Raw genomic sequence first — 19860 nt, forward strand, 5'->3', positions numbered from 1 at the left:
GTGTGTACATGCGAGTAAGTACTCTAATATGCATATATGTATATATATAAACATAATATAAAGGGCTTTTCTTTAACCAAATTTTCTCATCTCATAACCATGGTCATTCCACAGTTATAAGAAACTTTACGAAAAGTTATGTATTGAAGTTAGTTACTACGGACCAACTGGACTTCGTGCACAACACCGTCCTACTTGAGCCCACTGATCACCTTTTTTTCTGTTGAATGAAGAGGCTAAATTGATGAATCTATTATAAAAAGTTATTTTGTTTTCAAGATATTATATTTTCCTTGGCAGACATGGGCAGTCTTGGTGGCAGTTCTTGGTCTAAGTATCATCGTTGGACTACTTTTCAATCACATTTTAATGGGGTCAGTAAAAGACAATCTAGAAAACCATCAAGAGATGCTAACCTTCAAACCAGTATGGATCCTTTCTAATCTCTTAAGTGAACGTAAGTCAAATTATAATCAATAGTTATTAATTCTAGGAAGCTATTATGCCACACAAGTAAACACTGAACAACTAGTATTCTAATGAAAGTACAGTACAATATTAGTCCAATAATTCCGTTCAAATTCCCAGTCCCGTGTGTTCTTTTAATCCTTCCTCTAATATTTACAATATGTCTTACTATAACAGATACACCATTACCTATGGAGAGTTTTGGATTAATGTACTTGAAAATCAATATGCAGTATTTTTCATTGTCATTATTGGCACATACAGTATTTCTTTGTTCTCTATATCACCCTCATGCAAAGTCTAATTGATTATACTATCAGTCATATTTATTCTCTCCTTATTTTAGAGGTGTCACTTCAAAATTTATATAGTATCCCTCCAAAGTTAATCATTTTTCAACACTCGCAGAGAAAGTATTCCCATTTTAATGTAGAATCTACAGATTGCTTTACTATGGAAAGCTATGTTCATTGGTTCTCATTTCTTAATCCTTTTTCATCACAGTAATTAAAGCTTGTTTTATCTTACTACAAAACCATTCTTGAATTGATAACTTTCCCAATATTTCTTGTTTTAAAGTTTATAAGTTGTCCATATCATTGAACATGGAATTGAATCTGACAAGAATGCCTTCTGGCAGTATTCACTGAGAATTGGGTTGACATACTATAGTCCATTTCTTTTAGCGAGGCAGATTTGCACCGACTCGCAGCGGTGCCCTTTTAGCTCGGAAAAGTTTCTTGATCGCTGATTGGTTAGAATTATCTTGTCCAACCAATCAGCGATCAGGAAACTTTTCCGAGCTAAAAGGGCACCGCTGCGAGTCGTTACAAATATGCATCGCTAAAAGAAATGGACTATAGAGGAAGTAGGCAGTCATAATTCTATTTCAAATAATCTCCCCTTCTCAAACACTTTTATATTCAGCATATTACTATAATATTACTTTAATGATATAAAAGATAAGTTCAAACTACTCTGCAGCCATGTTACAAAAACATTCTCCATTTTTCTCTGCAGCTTCACCATCTCTTCCGACGACAGACACAGGACGAGTATTTATAGGGACATGGTTGATTACTGCCTTCATCATAGACACAGCCTATGTGGGTGTCTTGACATCCATACTAGTTGTGCCTAGGGTGCCTTTTCCTGTGGACTCCTTAGAAGATTTAGTATCCTACGGGAAGATACCATGGGCCCTGGAGAGAGGGACTGCTCTCCATCAATTGTTTCTGGTATGCTTTTTCTTTCCTTGCGAGCTGTCATTCCTTTAGCATAAAAGAATGCCGACTTGCTTAAAGCAATTCTAAAACTGAGGATTTTATTTATAACATCTATTCACAGCAGACAAAGGCTATAAGTTACTCTTTCCCTTTTGTGTCTACATACAGTACTGTATATGTTTTCAAGAGAATCAATTAGAAAAAAATTAATTTCCCAAATAAAGGGCAGGATACATTTTAATTCTAATCATTTATATTCTGAAATTACGGCTACTGATAGTTTCAATAATTGATAAATATCTTCACACCACAGCAAGCTACCGAGGGAATATACAAGGAGATATTTGAGAAGAAAAGCTATATGGTATATGGATGCTACGAAACAAAAGAACGCATTAAAACTGAGCGCATAGCAGTTCTTTGTGATGCCCTCACCATGCGAAAGGTAAGAGCCTAATTGTTATGGAAGTAATTGGCTACCAGAAAATAATGACTGTTCATCATATAGTAAACTGTGAGATCAAATCATAAAAACCATTATCTTAAAAAACACCTTTACAGTATATTAGAAACAGTTAAGTACTGTATGTACTATAGATATACCTGCTGAGTCATCAGCAGCCATTGCCTGGCCCTCCTTGGTCCTAGTTTGGATGGAGAGGGGGCTTGAGGGCTGATCTCATATCTATATGGTCAGTATCTGGGGCATTGTCCTGCTTGCTAGGGTAATGTCACTGTCCCATGGCTCTGCCATACATGAGTAGCCTTTAAAACTAATATTTTTCAGTGTTTAGTTATTTCCTCTCACAGAGAAAAATGAAACAATGGTTATCGATAAATCCATTACTTAACTGCAGAATCATGGATGAACCCTATGTAAAAAAAAAAAAAATTCTACAATATTAGCAGCAGAATATACAATACCCCTACAAAATATACATTCACCTGTCTTACACACTCTTGTTTCAATACCTCTTCACTTTAACATGTTTCTAACTTTCTAGGTCCCCTTCTCCTCCTTCCAACACTTCTGAATCATTCACATTTTCCATTAACCACCCATCCTATATTTCTCCACATGATCAATCTGAAAACCTCAAGCCAGTTTGTAATCTATCCAAATGTTTCTACACCATCTTCTACATTTCTCACTGCTTCAATTCTTTTTACGCCACATAAACTTCATAAACAATTAACCTCAACACCTTTAATATTCTCTTGTTCATTCTCATTCTACATCTACCCTTCATTTCTATAAAGAAGAGTTACTTCAACAATCCCTTTATAAATTCCCATCTCAACTTCCATTGACACTCCAACTCTCTATTCCAGAGCTTTTGCAAACAAACTGCCACCGTTAGCTAGAAATAATAATAATAATACCTTTCGTGTATATCACTTCAACTTTAAACCACTTTCAACTTAGCTCCTATAAAATATATCCTAAACAACCTCCTATGATTTATTGTTACGATGTAAAATCCCTTGAATCTATCTATCGATTTACCGAGGTACTTTTCCCAATTTTGGGGGTAGCCAACATTTAAAAAAAAAAAAAACTACACTTTTCTTCTCATCGTTCCCCCCAGCCTAACGAGGGATTCAGTTGAGTTTGGCTAGTATTGCTGGGGTGCCACAGCCTACCCTCCCCAAAATCCCCCACAAATGAAGTTTCATATGCTGAATTCCCTACTACTGGTACCTCAGAGGTCACCAAGGCAATCAGAGGAAGCAACAGGGCCTATTGGAACTTCATCACAATCGTTCGCCATTCATTCCTAATTCTAGCGCGTTCTTTGGTGAGATTGGAAGTATGTTTACGAATAGAAAGATGGATATCTTGGCTTTGTGTGAGACAAAGATAAAAGGGAAAGGTGAAATGATGTTTGGTGAAATGTCTGGTGGAGTGTCTGGGATTGAAAGGGGAAGAGCAAGAGAAGGTGTGGCTTTATTGCAGAGTGAATGGATGACAGGTAAAGTAGTGGAATGGAAGGAGATATCATCTAGGTTAATGTGGGTAAGGGTTAGGTTGGGAAGGGAATGTTGGGCTTTTGTCAGTGCGTATGGGCCAGGTAGTGAGAAAAGTGAAGAAGAGCAGAATGAGTTCTGGAATGAATTAACTAGGTGTGTAGAAGGACTGGGTAGAAGGAATTATGTAGTTGTCATGGGTGACTTAAATGCTACAGTGGGCACTGGGGAGGTAGAAGGTGTCATTGGGAAGTATGGCGTACCAGGTGAAAATGAGAGTGGTGAGAGACTGGTAGATATGTGTGTTGAGCAAGAGATGTTGATAAGTTCTAGTTTTTTCAAGAAGAAAGATAAAAACAAGTATACATGGGTAAGAGTGGCAAATGGAAGAGTGGTAGAAAGGGCGTTAATGGATTATGTGTTGATAACTAAAAGAATGTTTGGAAGATTGAAAGACGTGCATGTGTTTAGGGGTATGGCTAACGGTATGTCTGATATTTTTTTGGCGGAAGAAAAATCGGTTGTAGCAAAAGAGTGGGGAAATAGAGTAGGTGGATGTAAAAGGGAGCTAGTAAAGGTTGAAGAGCTAATAAAACCGAGGGTAAAAAGTATTTATCGAGAAAGGTTGAAAATGGCATAAGACGCAGTGAAAGTAAGAGAAACTGGTAATTTGGAGGAGGAGTGGAAGTTAGTAAAAGAAAATTTTGTTGGGATTGCAACTGATGTGTGTGGCAAGAAGTTTGTTGAAGGGAGCATGAGGAAGGGCAGTGAATGGTGGAATGGAGTGAAGGTAAAAGTGGAAAAGAAAAAGAGGGCTTTTGAAGAATGGTTGCAGAGTAATAGTGTAGAGAAGTATGAAAGATATAGAAAGAAAAATGTGGAAGTAAAGCACAAGGTAAGTCAGGCAAAGAGGGCAGCTGACCTGAAATGGGGTCAGGGATTGGGTCATTCATATGAAGAGAATAAGAAGTTTTGGAAAGAAGTGAAGAGAGTAGGGAAAACTGGTTCAAGAATTGAAGAGACAGTGAAAGATGGAAATGGAAGGTTGTTAAAAGGAGAGGAGGCAAGGAAAAGGTGGGCGGAATATTTTGATAGTTTACTGAATGTTGAGGATAATAGGGAGGCAAATATAATTGCTGTTGCAGGTTTTGAGGTGCTGGTGATGGGAGATGAGAATGAGAGAGATCACAAGAGAGGAAGTGAGGAGAGCACTAGATGAAACGAGAGTAGGAAAAGCATCTGGTATGGATGGTGTGAGAGCTGAGATGTTGAAGGAATGGGGTGTGACTGTACTTGAATGGTTGGTGAGATTGTTTAATATGTGTTTTGTGTTGTCAAAGGTACCAGTAGATTGGGTTTGTGTGTGTATTGTACCACTATATAAGGGTCAGGAAGATGTGCATGAGTGTTGTAATTCAAGGGGTATTAGTTTGTTGAGTGTAGTTGGAAAAGTGTATGGTAGAGTATTGATTAATAGGATTAAGGATAAAACAAAGAATGCAATCTTAGAAGTACAGGGTGGTTTTAGAAGAGGTAGGGGTTGTATGAATCAGATTTTTACAGTTAGGCAGATATGCGAGAAATATTTAGTAAAAGGTAAGGAGGTGTATGTTGCGTTTATGGATCTGGAGAAAGCGTATGATAGAGTTGACAGGGAAGCAATGTGAAATGTGATGAGGTTATATGGAGTTGGTGGAAGGTTGTTGCAAGCAGTGAATAGTTTCTACAAAGGTAGTAAAGCATGTGTTAGGATAGGAAATGAAGTGAGCGTTGGTTTCCGGTGAGAGTGGGGCTGAGACAGGGATGTGTGATGTCACCGTGGTTGTTTAACTTGTATGTTGATGGAGTGGTGAGAGAGGTGAATGCTCGAGTGCTGGGACGAGGATCGAAACCGGTAGACAAAAATGACCATGAATGGGAGGTAAATCAGTTGCTGTTTGCGGATGATACTGTACTGGTTGCAGACACAGAAGAGAAGCTTGGCCGATAAGTGACAGAATTTGGAAGGGTGTGTGAGAGAAGGAAGTTAAGAGTTAATGTGGGTAAGAGTAAGGTTATGAGATGTACGAGAAGGGAAGGTGGTGCGAGGTTAAATGTCATGTTGAATGGAGAGTTACTTGAGGAGGTGGATCAACTTAAGTACTTGGGGTCTGTTGTTGCAGCAAATGGTGGAGTGGAAGCAGATGTACGTCAGAGAGTGAATGAAGGATGCAAATTGTTAGGGCCAGTTAAGGGAGTTTTAGAAAATAAAGGGTTGGGCATGAATGTAAAGAGAGTTCTGTATGAGAAAGTGATTGTACCAACTGTGATGTATGGATCGGAGTTGTGGGGAATGAAAGTGACGGAGACAGAAATTGAATGTTTGAGATGAAGTGTCTAAGGAGAATGGCTGGTGTATCTCGAGTACATAGGGTTAGGAACGAAGTAGTGAGGGTGAGAATGGGTGTAAGAAATAAGTTAGCAGCTAGAGTGGATATGAATGTGTCGAGGTGGTTTGGCCATGCTGAGAGAATGGAAAATGACTGTCTGCTAAAGGTGATGAATGCAAGGGTTGATGGAAGAAGTACAAGAGGAAGGCCAAGGTTTGGGTGGATGGATGGAGTGAAGGAAGCTCTGGGTGATAGGAGGATAGATGTGAGAGAGGCAAGAGAGCGTGCTAGAAATAGGAATGAATGGCGAGCGATTGTGACGCAGTTCTGGTAGGCCCTGCTGCTTCCTTCAGTGCCTTGGTTGACCGCGGAGGTAGCAGCAGTAGGGTATTTAGCATTATGAAGCTTCATCTGTGGTGGATAATGGGGGAGGGTGGGCTGTGACACACTAGCAGTACAAGCCGAACTCGGTTGAGTCCCTTGTCAGGCTGGGAGGAACGTAGAGAGGAGAGGTCCCCTTTTTTGTTTCATTTGTTTGATGTCAGCTACTCCCCAAAATTGGGGGAAATGCCTTGGTATATGTATGTATGTATGTACATCTATCCTTTCACCTAGAGCTCTCAGCAGACAGCCATTTTTCATTCTCTCTACATGACCAAACCACCTCAACATATTCATATCCACTCTAGCTGTTTATTCATTTCTTACACCCATCCTCACCCTCACTACTTTGTTCCTAATCTTATCTAATCAAGATACACCAGCCATACTCCTCAGACACTTCATCTCGAACAAATTCAATTTCTGTCTCTCTGTCACTTTCATTCCCTACAACTCCTATCCATACATCACAGTTAGTACAATCACTTTCTCATACAGAACTCTCTTTACATTCATTCCTAACTCTACATTCTTTACCACTCCCTTCACTGCCCCCAATGCTCTGCATCCTTCATTCAGTCTCTGACATACATCTGCTTCCACTCCACCATTTACAGCAACAACAGACTCAAGTACTTAAATTGATCTATTTCCTTAAGTAACTCTCCATTCAACATGGTATTCAACCTAGCACCCAACCTATTCTCGTGCATCTCATAAACTTACTCTTACCCAAATTAACTCTTAACTTCATTCTTTCACACATCCTTCCAAAATCTGTCACTAATTGACCAAGCTTAAATCTGATGAAATTTGTTTATGAAAATGTCGTTCATTGCATACTTATCAAAACATTAAGTTTATTGACAATTAGAATACAATTGATATTTTACAGGCTATACATGATGATTTTTCATCAACTGGACAATGCAATTTTCACATAGCCAGGAAGCCTATATTTGGAGTGTCCATCGCCTACGTATTTCCAAAGAAAAGCAGACTTACAGGAGAATTCAATAAATGGTAAGACTTACCAGCTAGGAGGGTAATGTACATAATACATATTGTATTGAATATTTGTCTGATTTACTTATGATACAAGTACTGTACTTGCTTCGGCAGTACATACATATAATAACATTGGCACGATACAGAGAAGGTTAGCATGGTCCCCTGAGCATGGATGAGAAAGAAAATCGTGGTGCTGATGCTAACGTTTAGTGTCTCAAAAACATTTGACAATTTGGAATAATGCATTGTTAGACAAAGGTCCAGTTTGTGGTTTTTGTAGTTTAAAACTTCCCCCGTAAAAGTATTTCTTATTTTTCATGTATATGCTTTAGACAGCATTTGTTATTGTTGACAGCCAAAGATATACTTCCTTCCTATCCCTAGTGATGTTCCGAATGGTTTTATCCTCTTAACTTCTCTTTCTTCTTTATCAATAGTTCTCTCAAGCTTTCCTTTTCTCTTCACATTTTTTAATGAAGATTCAACACTCTTGTTGTTCACACTTGACCAAAAAGCTCCCTTTTTCTTGGTAAGGATACCGACTCGTACTGTAGTTAAAACTATCAAATTTACAGTTGTTTTAATACTGTGAATTTTATTCTTCACCTTAACTATTAAAACTTCATGTTGGATTTATTTGTCCTTGTTAGGGATATCATTGTAATGCTGAGCATTTTCTCGTTTAGCTCCTTAATTATGATTGAAGCTAGGCCAATTCATTTCCTTAAAGGCCCACTTTAAAACAATACTCCCTATATCACCCATGAGTCCACCTCTTCTTGCATTCCTATTATGGAGATCAGTGACCCTTCATTGCATGTTCGAGTGACTTCCTTTCCTTCAGCTTGCTTCCTTCATTACTGAGATTTTTGGGCTCAAGCCATGTCGTCCTGATGGAAGGTTCCTTTAGGCAGCTTTCTAAGGGATATTTAGCTACAGTGATACTCCCAGAGAATTGACCATAGGTCTCCAGAATTCCAACTCCTGGCGCGAGTAGCCTTGTGTCCATTAGGGGGAAGGTCAAAGCGGCAATCAAGCCGCCTTTGTAGGAGCCCGGCCGGCATCGCAATCCACCCGGCAAGCGGGGAGATTGTAGAATACCGGCCAAAGATATTGCAACGGCTAGGCCATTGCTAAAGGATAGAGAGGGTAAGGGAAAAGGGTCTTGTGTTTCGTGTCGGAAGAAGGCGGCACAATTGCCACCCACTTTCTGTCACAAACTCAGAAACATCGTTTCTAAACCGGGGCCTTCTTGGGCGGCAGAAGAATATCGATTCCTCAGCCCAAGACCTTGCCGAAAACAAGACATGTCTTCTAGACTTTCGGTTGTGGACTAGGGAAGCCAGGCTTCCTATATCTACTGTAAACTGAGAGGAGAGTGACTATTCCCCCAGCAGAAGAGTTGCCGACATCAAGACTAAATACTCTGAGTTACTGTCGTAATTCCAAGCCGGGATACTCACCGGCAAGGAGGGAAGACAGAAATAAACACTAGCCTAGTCAAGCCGGAGTACACTACTCTATGACAAGACCAAGATAGGGTTGTCGCCTAATGGCGACACTCAGAGGGAAGGTAGGGTTTACCCTTAAATCTCTAAAAGAGACGAGTATCGAATTATATAAGTAATTCTAGGAGATATACTATCTCCTATTGAATTGATAAAACGATACAAGAGGGTAAACGGGGATAATGTACAAAAGTATACTAAAACGCATTAGGCTAGCCTAGCGCGAGTCGAGATCTCGGCTACGCTACGTCACCGAGACTCTATCGTATACGATCGACACATTTCATAGAAGAGGAAATATATGTGCATGGTCTTATCTTCACTAGTATAATTTTGCCTAAATAGCTATAATTCATTAAAGCTAATTACCGGAACGTCGTTCTACTGATTGAATAAGGCATATATGGCAAACGACAGCGTCCAAAATGGCGCCTCCGGTGGACGGCTAAGCTCCGATAAACACATCTAAATTATGCTAATTTAACTGTGAGAAGGGAGCTAAAAAATTACAGTATACACAGGAAAGATTAAATACTCAACTTTTCAGAGGCTGAAGATGCGGGAGAATGCATGATAAATCCAGATATTAGTAACACAAACACCGAGAGCAAGCGGGAGATACACCGTGTTTAATTTGCTACTAACAAAGGAATGGGTAGCCATGTTGGGCGTTGTAGTAGTACGGGAAGGGGATCCACCGGGTAGCCTTGATGATGGCTCCCCTTCAATTTCGCCACTCTTCCCCCTCAGAGCGAAAACTCTATTCGGGGTGAAGATTGCCATGTGTTATATCAAGATATACATCCCCTGATATTATGCAATATCCTTAAGAAATTTTTTAAGGATACTCACGCCAGGAGTTAGAATTCTGGAGACCTATGGTCAATTCTCTGGGAGTATCACTGTAGCTAAATATCCCTTAGAAAGCTGCCTAAAGGACCTTCCATCAGGACGACATGGCCATCTCACCCAAAAATAGATTTTTCGCTTTGCTTCAAAATCCGTTTATTCTTCTTCCTATAACTTAATTTCTCTTATTCTTCAAGGCTGAGGTACAACATGTAATAGGGTTACTTGTCCCATTGGTCTTCACAACTGGGAAATATTTTTACAGTACTCTAAACTAACAGCATTCACATAAGTTTAATCCTATGTCTGCTTGAATCCAAGCAACTCAATTTCATGTAGAAGAAAATAAGAGCTACTACTTCCTATAAACTGATGTACCATATGTGAATCCAGTTCACAAAGGTTAACGGTAGCAAACTGGCTCTTCTTAAGTCCACAATTTTCCCTAGTTTTCAATTCTCTTCTGGGATAATATTGAAACTGATTATAACACATGATTACAGTGAAAAGTTTCTATGGGCTGTGAGTTATTTTGGCAAAGAGTTTTCTTTGCCAATTTGGGGATATTCACAAGGATCCTATGTAAATAAACTTGTTATTTTTCATTTCCAGTCCCCTTTTCAAGAATTAGTGCTTTTCATCTTTATCTTTTTATAGGTGTGTGTATTCTATGTCAGCTGGAAATGTCCCAATTAAGAACTCAGCAATGCATACTTGTGATTTTCTTGTTTTAAATGTTTAGGCCAATTATTGGCAAGAATTTTAGGATTGAATATGAAGTGGAAGTGTTTGAGTAAGAAATGTCTTGCTTACATTTTTATTTCATATATCTTTGTGCATTTTCACCAAGTTATCCTATATCTTTATAAATTGATGGTGCCAGATTTATATACTTGTATAACTGAATCTACATAACTCTGAGTATGTGTAGGTTTGTAATAAACCCAGATACTATATAGAACCCCTACTCCCAACCCAAATGGCCCCATGGAGGCAAATTCTGATGACTTCTATGAAGGAAAATTTACCATTATCCATTCGTTAGTCATTCTGAAACAATACAGATACTGAGAGACAGGCGGTATGGCTTGACTAAGCCATTATTATTGCCATTAGCCACTATATTATCTCATTACTTTACTCTTGACCTAAGTCTATTGAGGAAAGAAAATGGGAAATCTTTTAGTTTTAGGGGCAGCTTAAACATTGTTATAACTGAACTTGAAGAAAAAGGCAATATGAACAACAGGGAGATCCATGGAGATAATATGTTCATTCTGTTGGTTCATGATATAACCAACTACTGTTGTGAATTTTGAAATCCTTGTAGCTGATTGAAATAAGTATAAAACAATACTATAAATTAATGATAAAATTAAGGAAAATTACATTGATTTTGAAAATACACACTTAATACACCATTTGGTGGGATTCTTTGATATCTATGATGAATATTACGAGATACATAATAAGCACCTTTATCCATGTATTTTCATTTGTGATTGAAAAATAACTATAAATAATAAGCACGTACCTACATTAGTCACATGAGATAATTAAAAAAAAACGACTTCTACCTCCCACAACTAGGAAGCCACAACTGCAAAACACCGCCTGTAACAATCAACATAACCTCATTGAGACAGGAGAGTAAATGAGGGAAGCAAAAAAAAGTAAATTGTCAACTATGAATTAGGAGTATCTAAAGACATTTGGGGGAACAAACCACCCCATGCAAGTAACAAAAGATTAAGCAATAACTACAGAATCCACTTCATTATAATACATTAGATTTACATTCTTGTCTATTGAAAGGAGATTTACCAGCACAATGAGTCAAGCTCGACTCTTACAAAGCTGAACAAGAGGTATTACGATTAAAAAGCTTATATCTCTATGGACTGATATAAAGATAATATACAGTGAACCCTCGCTACTTCGCGGTTCGACCATCGCGGATTCACCACTTCGCGGATTTTTTCCATAACCCATATATATACAGTAACATATATATATATATATATATATATATATATATATATATATATATATATGTATGTATACATGTATTTATGTATATATGTATGTATGTATATATGTAGGTATGCATATGTGTATACATATAAATAAATATATATATATATATATATATATATATATATATATATATATATATATATATATATATATATATACACACACACACACACACATATATATATATATATATATATATATATATATATATATATATATTATATATATCTAAAGTATGAAGATGTGATGTAGTTCTAAGGGAAAAGTATGGGAAATATGTCTGGGTAATAAGCAAAGCTCTGCCTCCAGTTTGTTTCTTCATTATGATCAGAGATAAACGTAAAGAAAACATTGGTTGCCATTTTTTATCGTGCTTTTTAGCGTGTTTAGGAAACGCATGATATACTGTAAAATTGCCTTTAATATTTGTGCCTGTTTTAGTTTAGGGTACTGTAGTACATGCATTAAGTGTTCTGTACATTAAAGGGTAGTTTGTTAACAGTACTACGTACAAGGGAAGGTTTTAAAAGTCTGAATATACATGTTGAATAAATAGGTAAATATGGTGTCACTACTTCGCGGATTTTCACCTATCGCGGCCGGGTCTGGAACCTATCTACCGCGATAAACGAGGGTTCACTATATAGTAGTTTAAAATGGATGGAAAGAATTTTGTATTCATAAAATCCAGGTATTAAAAAAATTGGGTACATTACATTGAACCTTGCTATTATGATACCTATAAAGAGATACTTTACAAAAGAGACCAATATAAATTAAACACAGTTTAAATGCCTCACATTTCTCTTCCACTTAGTTTCTGAAAATGAACACTAAACAAATTGTGTACAGTATTACTTTACCAACTCAACAATCCTTTTCGTTTTACAAAGGTGTTATCCTCATTACAGAATCAAGAGCATTAAAAAACTAATCAATACAAACCACAGATCATTATATAAGTATTACCTAACCTTAATGTATATATTAAAAAATACTCATTTTATTTATCAAACAGGTTAACTAATCTGGACGAGTCCGGTATAGTCTTGAGAAGTGTCTTAAAGGAAACATCTAATGCTACACATTGTGAGAGCAGTCTGAAAAGAAGGGGACCAAGCAGCCCTATACTTGGGTTCATGGATTTAGCTGGAATGTTTTTACTCTGTATTGGAGGTGAGTATTGAAGTATCGGGCGTCGGTAGAGTAGTTCAGGTGAAGTAGATAGGGCCTCTGTAACGGCCCTTCCCTTTGATGAAGGAATGATCTAAATGGAAGACAGCCTGTGAATAGTGGTTTTCACATGCCCCTGCTTTATAAACGACGCCCACTGGGTGTTCGCGCGAGGGTAGTAACCTCTGCATTCCATGCTTTAACTTTCTCTGGTATATTTGGAAGTATTTATATCAGAAAAGTGTAAGGAAGGACCCTTTTCACCGTGCGTCACAGGTATCTCCCCAGAAATAGATTTTTCCTTTGTCAAAATTCCTTTATTAGTGCATATGTCTACTAAAAGAGATTTAGATTTTTTTCTAAGTATGATGCATTTTGCTGCAATATCACACTTAACCCATCATACCAATCCTTTTGTTCTATCCATCCTGGTGAAAATTATTATCACATATACTCCATCTTTGAAGGTCATATACTATAGCTCTGTTCTATAGTTGATCTCTGTTATTCCACAACAATTAACCCATTCCCAGTTTTTCATCCTAGCTACTATTGCTCTATGCCTTTAGCTCATTATTCCACCATTAATCCAGAGTCTATTTCCTTAGCAGGATACCATATTTCCGTTCTCTCTCCTTAATGTTAGTTATGAAATTTTTCTTCTTTTCCTCCAATATCCCTTTTTAAGTGCCCTCTCCTGTAAAATGGAAAGCCATACATCTATTCAGCTTGAGTATTGTTCTTTAGCTCTCATCTTCTTAACAGTCTTGTTCAAAATGTTAAGTTGTAGCTTGTATCCACAAATATTCCACCCTGGAACACAGATAGGCTTTATGGTTTGGAGTCTAAGAGCCAATATTATTACAACAATCAAACTACATGTAATATGATCTTTTCTTTTTAAAACAGGGCTGTTATTAAGTACCGTGGTGTTGGTTGCAGAGGTTATAATCTTTCACCTGAAACTCCTTGGCTGAAAGTAGTCATCCAGCAATTAAGACTTTTGACCCATGGATCAACAAACTATAACAAGAGTGGTATCATAAAAATAAAACATTACCTTCATTCCAAGAAAGTGCTTTTTTAATTTGCATTCCTTTAGTCTTACAAGCAGGGCCAAAATTGTAAACCAGTATAAAACAAGCAGCCACAAATCATTACCTGTATATAGTATATTAAGTTAATCTTACAAAAGCATAAACTGTACTATATAGACCTGTAAGTACTGTTCACACAGAATGTATTTGTTCTTCCGGTGTTGAAACATCATAAATTTTTATAATAAATTTATATTTTTCCCAACCGTACAAACCTAAGACCTTTAACAAGAATATGACTTCAGCAAAGCTGGAGTGACCATTAAGCTTTTAACAAGGCAAACGCTGCCGGCTGCCTTGTGGTGAATAGGTAACGCTACCTTCACTTTGACCTCTGACCTAAGACTAATGGTGTGGTTGAGGTGGGCAGTGTAACTTAAAGGTCTAAAGTTTGTAGGGTTAGGAAAAACAACAAATTTGTAAGTAATTTGTATTTTTCCTAGTATACAAACCTGGAGCTATTTATAAGGTATACTTTCGGTGCACCTGAAAGACGAGCCATGATAATTTTAGTGAGGGATAACTACCCCATCCGCTAGTTAGCGGGTGGGGGGTGGGGTAGACTGGCTACCCCACTCACTCACACCTCTCGGCTGAGTAACCACTTTGCTTTACGGCAGGACTTCTCGGGGGACAAGGTGGCGGGCCAATTTGTATAAATACTGTAGCTCCAGGTTTGTATACTAGGAAAAATACAAATTACTTACAAATTTGTTATTTGTTCCGGCATAGATACAAACCCTCCGCTATTTATAGGGTGACTTATTCTTAAGAGGGAGGAAGTCCTCACTAACTGGCCTTGGTCATGATCCGGGGTCCTCTCTATTTCGATCTGTGATCGATAGTAGAAGGGACCCTACCCTCGCTAAAATCAAGTGCCGATATGAGGTAATGCACTGATAGCGGCCTGCAGAAGCTTGTGTGTGAGTGGAACTAACAGTGTGGCTTGTCTTTAACATAGGAACTTGAGTAAAAAACCTATTGTTCTTAAAGACTTATCCAATACCCTCCCTCAAAAAGATATTGGGGACGTAACAAAGTATTCTTCTATACTTAGGAGGCACAAGGGAAATGGGTCTTACCTGCAGCAAGGTGAGGTCAGCTATGCTGAGGCTTGCAGAGCTGTTTTCCCCAGAGGGAAGAAGGTGAAAGGAAGAAAGGAGCCAGGCATTCTTACTCATTCACCCCAGACTAATCCAGGTAGCCTCAGCCCTCAACCCTCTGCTACTTGTCCATCAAGGAGCTTGAGGTGTTAGACCATTTGTTGTGCGACCACCACAGGACCGATGGAAAAGGTTTCCATGTTCTTGTGAGTTACGTCTTTGCAGGCAGTGGGATGTGAAGGTCGATTGAGGCTTCCACATGCCCACCTAAAGTATATGCGCCACAGAGTAGTTTCTTGAATGCCAGGGACGTAGCAACACCACTGACGTTACGAGCTCTGGGTCTTAGGATGGAGGAGAGTCTAGATTCAGAGTAACCTCAGTTGCCTTCCAATCCCAGAGGGGAAGGAAATCCTTGAGGTCCTCCTCTTTACCTTCCCCATGCTGGTCAACAGTGCCAACACACAGGGGCGAGCTGGTATCGTTCTTTTAAGGTAACCCCACAGACTCCTCATTGGGTAAAACCCCAGTTGATGGGTTTTCGGTTACCGAACGAAGACTCTTTATTCGAAATGGGTTGCACCTAGGGTACAGCACACTCGGATATTGAGTCTTGGCAATCAACTCAAGGGATGCCGCTTAGAATTACTTCTCCCCGTCTCCTAGGGTAGGAGACATCAAAAGATGTATCATACAACACACTAACTCTCTTGGTCAAAAGCCCAAGTGAGTAGAAAGGCCGTCTTCCGTGTAAGGAAGCGATCTGTTGCCGGGCATAAGGTTCGTAGAGAGGGGCCTTCAGAGACTGAAGGACCCGAACTGCATTCCAAGGAGGAGGTTGAGATCCGACGGGGGACAAGTTATCTCACAATTGTATAAGTAAAGGCATCGATAAGAGAGAATCCCCTTCCACGACATCAGTCACAAAGGACCGAACACTTCACCTGGAAGACCGACGCTGAAAAGTGTCTGAGGTGCCTAGAAATCTTTTCCATAACTTGTTGCGAAAGACCTCTCTGAGACGAGTGGTGTAGGATAGTCCCAGGCGTGAAGTTGAAGCAAAGCTATGGCTTAGGAAAGTGTTAGCATGTGGCTGCTTGGAAGATCGTGCCGAAGAGGAAGATCCCTCGAAATTCCGTCAGGAGCTGTAGAAGGTCCGGGAACCATTCTGCAGGTTGCTATAGCGAAGCTATTGGAACTACGTCAGGGGCTACGGAAGGTCTGGGAACCATTCTGCGGGATGCCATAGCGAAGCTATTGGAGTCATTGATAAGATCTTGCTTATCCTGACTTGGCTGAGGACTTTTTCACCAGACCAAATGGGGGGGAAAATAAAAAACAAGGCACACTTCTAGGCCGCCCAACCGATCTTGGAATACATCTTATTTAAGGGCCTGGTGTTCTGGGACTGGGGAACGGTCGAGTGGGAGCCTGAATATCAGGGGCGTTGCGAGCATAACCACAGTCGCGGACCTCACAAAGTTAAGACTTTGTTGGATACAAGATGATTCAAAGACACTAGGAGCCCACTATCTGGGTGGTTTTGCAAGCACATTCCTGTACCAGGAATGATCGAGCAGATGGGGGCAACTAGTTGTCCTCTGTCCATCTGAGGCTTCGTACTGCTAGATGGTTCTCTAAGAGAAGTGAATGCTGGCACCTTTCTGAATCGGGCCAATGGACGAGACTGGAATGGTGCAGCATATGCCCCACCCCCTCTCTTTAGATGCATTAAAGAGAGCATCAGATCCAGAGGGAAGACAAGAAGACAGGCCTCTTTGCAGAAGCTCTCGTCTGCCACCCATCATCCGCGGATTGTCCAGCAGTGAAGGGGGGGAGTGCATAGCAATAAACACATCTCGAGATGATGTCGAGACGTGTAACTAATTGCACGTTCTTGCAACAAAGGGGAACAGCTTGTTCTCCCTCCGACTGCCACTAATCCAGTGTGGTTGGCCGAATAAGACCGATACCAAACGGTAAATCAGTTAACTAGTACAGCTTATATTATAATAGCGAATCTCCATAGAGACCGCTTTCCGGACAAGAGACTGTACAGTAATCACCGAACGCATCCAACCAAACCCAAGAGGAGATGGAGACGTATCTTCAATCAATTGTTGGGTGGGTAAAGAGCATAAGTCTACGACGGAGTAGTAACACTGAACTGTGAGCATGACAAGCATACATGCGTAGTTCGACTTAAACGTCATGTCCGAAACTCAGTTGGAGAACGTTGAAAACGTTCGTAACGGAGGTTTCTCCTTCTTAGGACAAAAAAACGTTCGTACTTATCCGTCTCCGATCGGTAAAATGACAAATTCGTAGATAATTTGTATTTTTCCTAACTATACAAACCTTAGCTATTTAATAGGGGTATTACTTTCGGCGCAGCTGAAATGACGAGCCATTAAAATTTAACGAGGGTTTACTACCCACACCGCTAATTAGCGGGGGTAGGGGAGGGTAGCTTGCTAATCAACCCCCCCTCACACACACCTGTGCTTGAGCTCACTTTGCTTGGAGGTAGGACTTCAAGGGGGATAGGGATGGCGGGCAAGTTTGATTAAATAGCTAAGGTTTGTATAGTTAGGAAAAATACAAATTATCTACGAATTTGTCATTTGTTCCGTAACTGGAATACAAACCACGCTATTTAATAGGGGTGACTCACCCATTAGGAAGGGTGGACGTCCCTGCCCGTTTGGCTTTTTGGCTTTGCCCGTGGCTCGTTATTTGAGTGTGTAAGCACCCAAGAAATAAGGAGTCCCTGCACCTCGCTAGAACCTTGCTACGCAAGAACTGCAGCCTACGCAAGCTGTGTGTGAAGGTATGAAGAAATGTGACTCATCCTAGGAAGTTGTTCTGAAGTTCTTTAGATGGAAACTTGTGGCCTAGGACTTTCCCAATACCACCTCGTCAGGGTATGGGGACGTAACAGTATTAGTCTTAATACTAGGAACACAAGGAAGCATGGTTTACACACAGTGGTTTGAGGTCAGCTATGCAGAGAACCCAGGATGCTGCTTTCCCCACGAGAGGGTAGGATGAAGAAAAGAATAAGAGCCAGTCAAATCTTTTCATTCACGCAGACTAAGACCGGGTAACAGTGCCCTCAATCTTCTGCTACTTGTCCAATAAGGAGCTTCAGGTATACACCCAGCTGTTGTGCAGCCACCACTGGACCGATAGAGATCGTATCGAGTTCCTGTGGGTTACGTCTTGCAGGAGAAAGGTTGTGAAAGTCACCTGGAGCATTCACATCCTTTCTTGTAAAACCTGCATCACAGAGTAATCTGCTAAGAAGGACCAGGGGCATAGTTATGCCCCTGACACTGTGAGTCGTCATGTCGAGATGATGTTTCGGCAATCCTCCTCTAGTCTCTCTCGGTGTTGACAAGAGGAGGGACCCGGGCACGCTGTTGCCGTTTTCTTTAGGTAAGGTCTCATACCTCACCCTGAGGTACAGTAACGGATGATATGGATCGACCGTTACCTAGTTGAGACTTGTGTAGGATCCGTCACCTCTGGAGACTGTGTCTGGTGACATACTCAGGGACGAAACTGACCCTTGTCTTTCGCCCTTCTCAATAATGGGTGATGTCGAAAGAGAGACCATGAAGTTCCTTAACTCGTATGGTTGCTGTCCGAGTGTGTAGGAACATTGTGTTCTTAAATCAGGAGGAAATTTGTTGCCTGGTGAAGTGGAACACAAGAAGGTCCCTTTAGGGATCGGAGATTGAACTATGTTCTGAGAGGAAGGTCTCAATTTCGACTGGGGAAAGGCAAGTAGTAAGTCCGTATGAGTTAGGAAAAGTCTATCGATGAAAGGGTGTCCCTTTCTTTCAGTATGAAGCTGAAGGATCAAGGTTGAGTGATCATCTTTACCTATCGAAACTGAATAGGGGATCTTTTCCTCTTGCATATACTTGAGGATTCCGCTATTGCTGGAATCGAGGTATCGAGAGAAGAGACACTTTCCCATGACGCCCACCCCACAAGACATGATACTGCCTGGTAGACTGATGCTGAGGAACTCGTCAGGTATCTAGACAACCTCTTCGCAAAGAGGTATTGGGTAGTCTTCAGGCGTACACTCATAGCAAAGCTATAGCTTGTGGTAGGTGTCGAAGTGGGTTGTCTGATATGCGGAGAGGGTTCTCTTGGAGGCTTTATCAGGAGCTGCAAAAGGTTTGGAAACCTTTCTGCATAATGCCATAGCAGAGCTAAGAGAGTCCTTGAGAGGTTGACTGATGTTCTAGCCTTGTTGAGTGCCCTTCTCTAGATAAAACAGGGACGAGACGTAAACGTCATTGTTGTACCCACCGTTGTTGCCAGTGAGCCTTGGGGTCTAGGGCTGGCGAGCAACGGTAGCCTGAGGTTCAGGGGCATTGTGAACAGACCCCATAGTTGGAGGACCTCGTAAAGTTGGGACTTTGTCGGCTACATGGCGACCAAAAGTCCATTCGGTATACCTATCTGAGATGCTGTGCACAGATTGTCGGCGAGCCTGTTCTTCCAGTCTGGAATGAAGCGGGCTGAAAGTGGTACCGAACGGGCTTTGGCCCATCTTAGTGTTTATACTATTAGATGGGAAGATTCTACAAGCCAGATCCTATTTGCTTGTCGATGTGAGTCTCTATGTGGTGTGCGGCGTGTTGTCCATCACA

At 40.2% G+C, this 19860-nt stretch overlaps 1 protein-coding gene and 1 pseudogene across 1 annotated transcript in view; both read left to right on the forward strand.

The window, feature by feature from the left end:
* The window catches only part of LOC137624763 (probable glutamate receptor), a 43907-nt gene extending 29801 nt beyond the window's left edge, over window positions 1-14106 (forward strand). The window contains exons 5-10 of the mRNA XM_068355715.1: window positions 301-457; window positions 1489-1706; window positions 2008-2139; window positions 7308-7435; window positions 12836-12993; window positions 13900-14106. Of these exons, the coding sequence (XP_068211816.1) occupies window positions 301-457; window positions 1489-1706; window positions 2008-2139; window positions 7308-7435; window positions 12836-12993; window positions 13900-13967 (861 nt within the window). The 3' untranslated portion in view covers window positions 13968-14106. The remainder of the gene's footprint in view (window positions 1-300; window positions 458-1488; window positions 1707-2007; window positions 2140-7307; window positions 7436-12835; window positions 12994-13899) is intronic.
* Window positions 7519-7631, forward strand: LOC137625115 (U6 spliceosomal RNA; annotated as a pseudogene).
* Window positions 14107-19860: the final 5754 nt, after the last annotated feature.

This window comes from Palaemon carinicauda, chromosome 31 (genome assembly GCF_036898095.1).
Source record: "Palaemon carinicauda isolate YSFRI2023 chromosome 31, ASM3689809v2, whole genome shotgun sequence".
Classification (NCBI taxonomy): Eukaryota; Metazoa; Arthropoda; class Malacostraca; order Decapoda; family Palaemonidae; genus Palaemon; species Palaemon carinicauda.